General features: G+C 40.3%; 1 protein-coding gene across 2 annotated transcripts in view; it reads right to left on the bottom strand.

The window, feature by feature from the left end:
• Positions 1-2,487: 2,487 nt before the first annotated feature.
• The window catches only part of MFSD1 (major facilitator superfamily domain containing 1), a 32,360-nt gene continuing 24,529 nt past the window's right edge, over positions 2,488-10,318 (bottom strand). The window contains exons 16-17 of one of the 2 annotated variants that reach the window (XM_066621012.1): positions 4,585-4,696; positions 2,488-3,898 (exon numbers count right to left, since the gene is read on the bottom strand). In XM_066621012.1, the coding sequence (XP_066477109.1) occupies positions 3,839-3,898; positions 4,585-4,696 (172 nt within the window). In that variant the 3' untranslated portion in view covers positions 2,488-3,838. Of the gene's footprint in view, positions 3,899-4,584; positions 4,697-5,425; positions 6,208-10,318 lie in introns of those variants that run through there. The other variant, XM_066621014.1, reaches the window with a different exon arrangement.

Genomic DNA, 10,318 nt, shown 5'->3' with positions numbered 1-10,318 from the left:
GATGGTATCACGCTCTGAAAAGTGGTTCTGGAACAGCGTCTAGTGTGGCTGAAAAGGCCAATTCCTTCTACACTGGGAGCAAATGTAGTCTGTCCCTTGTGTGTTTCCCTGGCTACGGGCCTTCCTTTTTTGCCTCAGTATGTTGGGCAAGTGTCTCTTCAAACTGGGAGAGGCCATGCTGCACAGCCTACCTCCAAGCAGGATGCTCAGAGGCCAAGGTTTCCCACCTGTTGTGGTCCATTCCTAAGGCCTTCAGATCGCTCTGCAGATATCTTTGTATCACAGCTGTGGTCTACCTGTAGGGCACTTTCCCTGCATGAGTTCTCCATAGAGGAGATCCTTTGGGATCTGGCCATCGCCTGTTCTCATGACATGACCGAGCAAGTGCAGGCATCTGTTTCAGCACTGCATACATGCTAGAGGTTCCAGCTCATTCCAGACCTGTGTTTGGAACTTTGCCCTGCCAGGTGATACTGAGGATGCATTGGAGGCACCACACGTGGAAAGCGTTCAGTTTCCTCTCCTGTTGTGAGTGAAGAGTCCATGAGTCACTGCAGTACAGAAGTGTACTCAAGACACAAGCTCTGTAGACCTGGATCTTGGTATGTTCCGTCAGCTTCTTGTTGGACCAGATTCTCTTTGTGAGTCTGGAAAACGTCGTAGCTGCTTTACCAATGCGTTTGTTTAGCTCAGTATCAAAAGAAAGAGTGTCGTTTTAGCAAGGCCTGCCAAGACTTTGGTCTGACAATCAGCCTGAAGAAAACACAGGTCTTGGTTCAGGATGTGGACTCACCTCATTGCATTACAATCTCTGCGCATGAACTGGAGGTTGTCCATGACTTTGTGTATTTTGGCTCAACGATCTCGACACTCTTTTGTCTCCACAGACCACAACAAACATCTCCTTCCTACCCCTCGATAATTTAAAGCTTTATAGCTCAAACTGCCACTTTGGTTACCTTGTGCATTCATCACTCTGTTGAAAATAAACCAAACTCTAAGTCGACTGTCAAATGCAGGAAGTTATTTGCAAAGGTTGAGAAGCCTAGAAGTCTATCAAACTGGTCCCTTGTAACATAATGCTCCTCAGACAGTTTTGACCAAACTACCACTACCATTCCTTATCAGATTTATGGACAGTTGAAACAATAGTGGCTTCAGCAGTTCTATGTGGAATTTGAGTATACTCAGTTAAGAAAACCCATAAAAACTACTAATTGCAGTAGGGTGGCATTCTTTTATAGGGCTTGCCACATGCTCTTAAGGTATAGGTGTTACACCCCATCAGTACCCAACTTCTTCTTACAAACACCAGTGCACTCTCTAAACCTAATCTGTGGAAATGAGCTCATATGTAGCTGCCTTTGACCAAATCAAAGCACCAGTCTCTGGTAGGTAGCAGCAGGGTTTTAAAACTGAGGTCTTTCCTAGACCTACCTGGAGTTGTCAAGGATTAGGTCCCCCCCTAACCCCTGCTAACTGACCAAAGAGGAACCTTTTAAAAGAGTCACTCTCTCATATATTTAAATATATAACTTCATATTTAGGTATCCCTATTCACCCCAGTAGTGTCTCTTCTAGCAGCTTGCTGGTATTTCTTCTGCTTCTTTTTAGATTGTGAGTGTGTTGGGTAAAGAGAATCATTTATTTATGCTGTGTAAGCTACTTTGTGAGCTTCTGTTCTGTATTGTAAAAGTGGTACATAAATATTTGTAGCAATAATTCTTTCAGCATCAGCCCCCTATCTGCAATATAGGGATGATAATGCTATCCTTCCTTAGATAATTCTTATAGACAATGTCTCTAAAGAACGAGCATAAGTGTGTGGCGTTTGGAACTCCATCCTACAAAAATACTCTTCATGCAGCAAAACTCCACTTTAACTCAATGGGCATACTTCCAAGTACACATGTACTATAAAACAAACTCACTCATTCCTCCTTTACTTTTTCCTTCCCCTCTAGCATGAGAGAGACACAGATCAACCTATTTGAAGGGAAGGAAGAGGAGGGTATATACTCCATGTAACATTTTCCCCCTCACACACACACAAAACTAGAGGAGCTTCTCTAAGTTCCTTCCCTTCTTTCCTGCAACAGCTCATTCTGCACCTCAGTCCAGAAGCTCTGACTGTTGCTTCTTCAATGACATCCAACCACTACAGCTACCGCCCCTTGGCTGCAGCCATTTCATTGGAACCAGGAACAATTTTAAGTTGCCATGGTGACCTGTATCCGCTAAGCCCTGCAGTATTTACAGTATAGAATGAATGAATGAGTAAAATATCTAAGCATGATACAGAACATCAGCAATATCTGTGTAAAGGTACACCTTTCCAACAAGACAGCATTAATATGAAAAAGTTGAAATACTCATTTTTAAAATCTGGTATTTTATCAAGCTGATGGATTTAAGCACTTTTTCCACCCATCCCTCAATGAATTTCCTAATCCAATGGCAACTACACAATGATTATAAAAGTCAATATTTTTAAAAAACTGCATACTTTTATTTGGCTTTATTTGGCTGAAAGAGGGGAGAGGAAAAGTCATTTACAAGTAGGCAAAAACCCATCCACTTATCATTTGTAGATGCTTTCTTAAAACAAAGATTATCATATGAAATTCTTAACAAAAATGTATCCAACTGGCTTGCTGCATCCCCAAACCAGTCTCAGCTTTGGGTGTACATAATTTTAAGCCACAGACTTTTGTTCATGCAAGTAGTAAATGTGTGCCTAAATTTTCATGAATAGAATTTAAGTATGTAGAAGTCTGTGATGCTGCAGATACTGCTAGTTATTTATCATTTAAAAGAATTAGGCACAATTACCACACTGAGATAATTTCCTGGAAGACTAGTTCCATATTTTAGTAATACCTTGTACTCAAGGTTTCTTCCAAGTTCAAAGTTGAATCAGCTAATGCAACCCACTGGCAACTGTCAACAGGATAAAGGTTATACTGATAGAAATGTAGCGCTATGCAATCTGGGCCACCTTCATATTGAAACATTTTTTCAGAAACAGATCTTAGAGCCTCAAGCAGATCTTGAAGTTCATTTCTAATTAAATTTGAATCCATTTTATTTATGGCCACAAAAACAAATCACAGCTACTCTTATTAACCAGTTACAGTTCACTGCAATTTTACCATTTGTTTTTCTAAGAAATTACAATCGCCCTGATAAGAAAGTTACATATCAAGTTATTTCCATAGGAAATGTCAACCTTCTACTTTTCATCAACAAAGAATGATAATGCTATTTTCAAGACACCTACTTTTAAGCAATAGTCTTTTTGGTAAAAGCTAAAATTTCACAGAAATCAATACCCTAGCAAGCTAAGTTTATTGCTTTCCTTTTTTACAGTGAAAGAATTGTAGAAAGTGAGCAAAGATATCCTGTGTAAAAGAAAGTGTATGGTTATATTGATGCCTACACATCAACATGTGTTGCTTTTGACCAAAATTTGCTTTTTATAGAATCATACTCCAAACTCAAGCTGTCAGTTTGCTAATATCATAACAGCAAAGCAGATATGGATTCTGAGCAAAGCAGAAGGCTGCCAACAATTGTACACAGGTATAAATGCATGGTAGTGTTTCACTCTCCCATCTTCCCCACAGACTTTGGCAGAATTAAATCTTAATATCTTCAAGAGATCCGCTATTTTTGATGACCAAGATAGATTTTGATTGGACCCGTTCAGGGTTTGTTTGCAGAAGAACCAAGGAGTACTGTTCTGTTTTCATTCTACATGCAGCTCTCTGCTATAAGAAGTGAGGTCCTGTGCTGCAAAACATTTCAGATTGCATTTCCATGTCTTGACACAATTCTGCTACTTCAACACACTTCTGTGTGCCAGCGCAGATAAATGGCAAACACAGTTGTCGGGCAGCTGCAAAAAGTAAGACAGCAAGGCATCTTGTCAAAGAGTATTTTCAATTTCTTAACAAAATTAAACAATGAAAAGTCAGTTCACCCGTGTACATGCACCACTGGCCGACTGCAACATAAACTGGTGACTTGCATGCACAAATGTGTCAAAATAGATCCAACACCACATTCACCTTTTCAAATCCCTTCAGTTCGCAATGCCTTCCTTCTGAATTTGTCTACACATTCAGCTGCCGGCCATTAATGTAAAGAAATCAAGTGATGTACACAAATGCTTAAACCAGTCCTTAGTAACCACCTCTGCTTGGTTTTGTCAAAATAACCATGGTCAAGCTTGGCATGAACGCAACTATTATCAAAAGGCCACTAGTTGCACAGGTTGCCAATATGCTAAACACCTCATAAAAAGTTTGTTTTGAGCCAATTGCTACCCACAGCTCATTACCTTGGGAATAAATGAACATACCAACTTGGACATTGGTCCATCCATAGTTTAGCACATTCTATTCTGACTGGCAATACCCCTCTAAGGTCCCCTGAACAAGGTATGAACTTGGCCCTTGCAACCCAAGGCCCTTTTAACTGGATATGCCAATAAGTGAACTCGGCGCACGTTCTATCACAAAAAACCCTTTTCAGAGAGACAACTACAATCTTTTAGATAGAGAAATATGTGGGTAGCAGTACCTGAGCCCCTAATCTGGAGAGATACCTATTTCTCAAACTAAAATCATTCTTTGGCTGTAATTTGGCTAAGTCATCCTCATTCTGACGTCTGATTTTTTCTTGTCTTTCTGCTCTGTAAAACAAAGGGAATGTCATTAACACACAGTTGTAAGACATAATAATTAGCTAGATCAGTGTTTCTCAAACTGTGGGTCGCGAGCCAATTTCAGGTGGGTCCCCATTCATTTTAATATTTTATTTTTAATATATTGAACTTAGATTCTGCCATGGTATGGGACTGCATTTGGAGAAATGTTACAGATCTGTACTTTTAACAGACTACTATGTATATGCTTTTAACAATGATAGTCAGTGGGACTTACTCCTGGGTAAGTGTGGGTAGGATTGCAAAAAATTTCCCTGCTTGATGATGTCACTTCTGGTCATGACATCACTTTCAGTGGGTCCTGACATTCTCATTCTAAAAAGGTGGGTGCTAAAAGTGTGAGAACCACTGATCTAGATGTTAATTCTTCACTCAAAAGGTATGGTTGGGTGTGTTTCTCAGTCAAGGGAAATCCAAGGAAAACCCATTAAAAATCCATTACGGGTTACAAGCCATAATGGGTATCTGCAACCTCCTGATTTTAGAAATGGGCTACGACAGAATGTCAAATGCAAGGGAGAGCACCAGGATGTAGGTCTCTTGTTGTCTTGTGTGCTCCCTGAGGCATTTGGTGGGCCACTGTGAGATACAGGAAGCTGGACTAGATGGGATGGGCCTATGGCCTGATCCAGCGCAACTGTTCTTATGTTCTTAAGGAGGTAGATTAAGCCAAACAAATTTGACAAACAGACACTCTCTTCTCCAGTATTTATTAATAAAGGTCAACTTTTCAGTGCAAAGCGCGAGTTCAACATATTCAAATCAAGGTTTTAACAAAACAATTGCTTTAAAAAGAGAATACAGTTCCAAGTATAAAGAGAGTTGGGAAAACCCTCACCCAAAAGACTGCTTAGCAGTCTGTTAGAAAAACTACTAAAATCTGATACTCCCAGATACAATGTTTGATCTCACAAAAATTGCTCAGCGGTTGCTACCACCGTACTTTTATCACCAGGTCTTCATGTAAACACACATTTTCCTGGAAGTCAACACCACAGTTTATTTGGAAACCACAATTCGTAGAGATAAGCAGCATTGATCTTATAAGGCAACTGTCTCACCAGAATACGAGATGCAGTCACTGTAGAATGTACCATTATTAGTAGCTGAACCATCATTCCTCCTCCAAAGAACACAAAAAAATCTTTTAAAGTGCTGCTCATAAAACCAAAAGATATGCTCCAATACAAGTTGAAGAAGCCAATTTCAGTTCAGTAGTAACTGAGTCTCTTCAATGATGCGTGGATACACAAACATGAAAGTTTTGTGCTGACAATCGTCCAAATTCTCTGACAAAGAAGCATGTTCGGGAATTCATGTGTTCTAGTTGTAATGCATATTATCTTTACCACATTGTCCAAGTTGTACACACCAAGTTGATCTCACACACACATATACTATAACACTCTTCAACTGGACATGTTGTGGATCAAGCGCTCCCCACTTCTGGATGGTATTTTCTATTCAGATCTCAATTTCTGCAAGAAATATTGTAGTGAAAGTTATTGTAACAGTTTGCTTACAAGTTCTTTATTGCATGTCAGAAATGTGATGGTGTTGAATAATTCAGAAATGTTTATAGAAAAGGTTAAAAAGTGGGACTGTGTTAAGAACAGAAAGCAGCATGCTTAAGATACAAGTAAGCAACTGTTTCTAGTATGGGATACCCACTATGGCTTAGGGGATACACATTAGGTACCTTGCCCTTACATGCTCCACTGGAGTGAGAAGGAGACCTGCAAAAGTAATACTATTCATGTATATGTATGCAATTGATTCCAGTGGACGAAGTGGGCAGATTGGATCTTAAGGTACTGAGGCCATAGCAGCACCTTTTAAGGCCAATGTAATTCCATATCACTATTAGAATAATTTACATTTATTGCTAACACTCGTTTCAGGTGCTGAAACAGAGCTGCAGCTCAACTACAGCAACGCTCACTTACGAGGCTGCTGCAAAGCATGAAAAAAGCCACAAGGCAAGTATATACAAGTTTTCCCAATGCATTTTCAACACGCTCAAAAGAACAGAAGGTGTGCAAACACAACAGGACTTGCACTTTAGAAATATAACTGAACTATAAGAATTTCATTCAGGAAACAACCAACTTTAAGTAAATCTGAATTTTGCGGTATTTACAATATTTAATAGACTCAAGAGTTCACATTATCTGAAGCATCCAAATGTAACCGTTTCCTTTTCTCTTCTTTCCACTGGCTGTGGCTGACAAATCTTTCTGCATTATGTATTGAAGTACACCAAAGCCAGACTTGTACACAACCTCAGAACTTACTTGTGTGGCAAGCCATTTCCGTGCAGTGAAACTGGTCACACTGTTCCGGTTATTTCATCAAATTACCCTTCTCCCTTCACACAACGTTTGCAATGACACGATGAATTACCAGCAACACACAAACACCTTGCTTCATGAAGTAGATTCCATACAGATGCATTTAATAGCCAGGATGCTACTGAGCCAGAATACTGTAGTGGTTTGGGAGCTGGACTTAGACCTAGAAGATGCAGGTTCAAACTGCCATGAAGCTTCCTGGGTGACTTCGGGCCAGTTCACTATCTCTCAGCCTAAACTACCTCGCAGGGTTGTTGTGGAAAGGATGAACTGTATACACCACTCCGGCCCGAAAGGAGAAGAGAGGAATTTGTCCTTTTGATCCTAGACTCAGGTACTACGAGTCTAAATAAGTGCCAGTTCATCTCTTGATTCAAGGTGGAGAAGAAGGCTGTAATTTCTAGACTCGTACACAGAGCCTGGCTTCCTGGTACCCTTTGATGGATTTGCCTTCTGCAAGGCATACGTGTTACTACAAGAAATTCAGTATTCCAATGTACTTGCGATTGCCCTCCTTCTCAAAAAGAGAGCAGCAAGGATGTGTTCACACTGTTTTATGTCATGTACAAAGCATGGGTTTAAAACATTTCTAAACTTGCAAGTCAGTGCAACACAAGCCTCAGCATGCAATTGAGTAGTGGGTGCAAGATGAGTTGGGGCAATTCCAGGCCACTGCCCTTTACCACATTGTTTGATTAGTAGGATAGTCTGAAATCCAAGCCAGCTTCAGCCCCACCAACAATATTAATATAAGTCATACTGCAAGCGATTTGAGCCACTCTCCTTCACAGCCCCCAAGTCTGCAATATGTGAATAAAAGGCTGTACAGTCACTGGCTGAGCAATTTTTACAAAACGAAAGACTGCAGTCCTGTACACACCTACCTGAGAGTAAGCCCTACTGAAAATAGTGGGACCTATTTCTGGGTAAACATATCCAGATTTGTGCTACGAAAATTACATTTTTCACACAAAGTAAGATCAAAGGTTGCAAGAGTACAAATTCTGGTCTTTGCTGCCACTTTATCCTTCAGACTGACATACTGTAGTCCCACCAAAGCTACACTAAACTCCTCAATTTCTCAATGGGCAATCCCACTTCCACCCTAAGGGAAAACACAAGTAGTACCAAAAGGGAACTTAATGTTAAAACCATTTGATGGTGTCTCTAGACTTTTCTTCTGTGGGTTGGGTGACGGTTGACATGAACATCCCCCATTCCAAACACCAAACTTGAAACTGGGGAAAGAGTGATTCATCACAACCTTACACTGAGGCACATGTACATGCGCTTGATTGGCAAGCAAGATCAGCCAAACTTTGTGAATCCCTAACCATACAATTCTATCTATAGCTGCAAAAGGAGCAAACTATCCTCAAAATACAGCTTGCCCACTAGCTCCAGTCTCCCCTTAGGATGTGCTGAGGTACTAATGAAGTACCATCTCCATTCAGGTGGGACCCAGAGGCCAGCATCCCATGTCAACAGAATGCACCACCTAGAGAAATTATCGGAATCCTTCAGTGCCCAAGAGTTCCTTAGCAATCAAATCCAAGTGGAAAGGGTTGCTTGAAACAAGGATGCAAATCACCAAGATGATTAGAAAGCCGTAAGGTGTCTTAAAGAGGCACTACCTCTTTATGAAGTTGAAAGTTTCCAAGATGAGTTTAAGATGCAATTAGATTTGTGAGTACTTTCATATTATCCAAAGATACATTTAATTCCATCACTTCCTTAGGCATCATGCTACGCATGGGTGGTGTCAAGGGCTCACACTCATCAGAGGATCTACCCGACCAAGCTATCTCTCATCCCTCAGTACTGGTAGAAGTGTTAACACCCAATGAAACATCAGGGGTGGAGAGGTGCTATAGGATGCTGAATGTAGAACTTTGCCCTAGACTCCCTGCAAACAGGTGGTGGTATGGATGTTAATGATCTAATATTGGTTCAAATGTGTACCCTCAAATACTGTAGATGTTTCAATCTATTTAGAAGTCATTAATGGCTAGTGTGTAAGAAGTGAACCATGACCACTTAAATTTAAAACCCTGTTCAGCCCTGAAGCTTACTGGGGGGGGGGGGGGCACCTTTGGGTAGTCACCATCTCTCAGGTAAAGTATCTCAGAGGATCGTTGAGGACAAAATTAGGGATGAGAGCAGTGTACACCACCCTAAGCTAGCTGGAGGAAATACAGTACATTAATGTGAAAAATAAGCTTGCCCTTTCATAAGATCGTTCACAGAACCATCCTTCTCTAGTATATTGGAGTCACCAGCATCATCATATGCAAGTATTTTGCACCCGAAACATCTTGAACTGGCTCCCTTTTAGGGAGACTGCAAGACTGATTATGAAGCAATCAGATAAAAAGCATCTGTAACTAAACACTGAACCTCTGCTGTATTTTCCAGTTCGTCACCTAAAGTTAAGATTTTAAATCCCAATCCAGATACCTGAAAGCTAATCAATTCTACATTTCTCAATCCAGGAAGAGTCCTGGATTTGCCACTCGTCACAGAACCAGATCACACAGTATTTTTTTTACCCACATTGCAGTTCTCACAAAGGCTAGTGTCATGTGTGCACTGGGTAACCACAGCAATACACAGCAGCAATGCTCTCAGTCCTTACTGCTTGTCTTGATTCAGGATCTTTGTTAATAATTGTTGCATTTTTGGTAGTTTTTAAAGCAAGATGTTTTTTAATTTCAGATAAATTGCAAAGTAAATGTTCATAACTCATAACATTTACTTTGCGATTTATCTGAGATTAAAAAACTACCTAGCTTTAAAAACTACAAAAAAATGCAACAATGATTTGTTAAAATCTACATTCCCTTTGCCAGAGATATCATATTGTCTAACCAATTTAGGTGGCAGAGAGAATGCAGACTTAAAAAAAAATCATTTACCAAACCTCTTCTCTGAAGCCCCTTCCACCAGATCCCACACTGTTCTGGAGGGTTCCCCTGACTCTCGGGATGTCTTTCAGGAGATGCAGGGAGCAGCAGAGAAGCAGGAAAGCTCCAATGTAGAATTTTACTCATATGTTCTTGAATCCAAGCCATCATCTTTAAGCCATCTCCAACAAGAGATGAGTACTTAGCATATGATCCTCTAATTCAGCCATTTTCAACCTTTTTCAGCTCACAGCACACCGACAAGGCACTAAAATTGTCAAGGCACGCTACCAGTTTTTTACTTACATTAAATTACTACATTACAGTTAATCTTG

Source organism: Tiliqua scincoides, chromosome 3 (genome assembly GCF_035046505.1).
Source record: "Tiliqua scincoides isolate rTilSci1 chromosome 3, rTilSci1.hap2, whole genome shotgun sequence".
Classification (NCBI taxonomy): domain Eukaryota; kingdom Metazoa; phylum Chordata; class Lepidosauria; order Squamata; family Scincidae; genus Tiliqua; species Tiliqua scincoides.
Note: the sequence above shows the minus strand (reverse complement) of the source record. Positions and strands in the feature narration are given on the sequence as shown.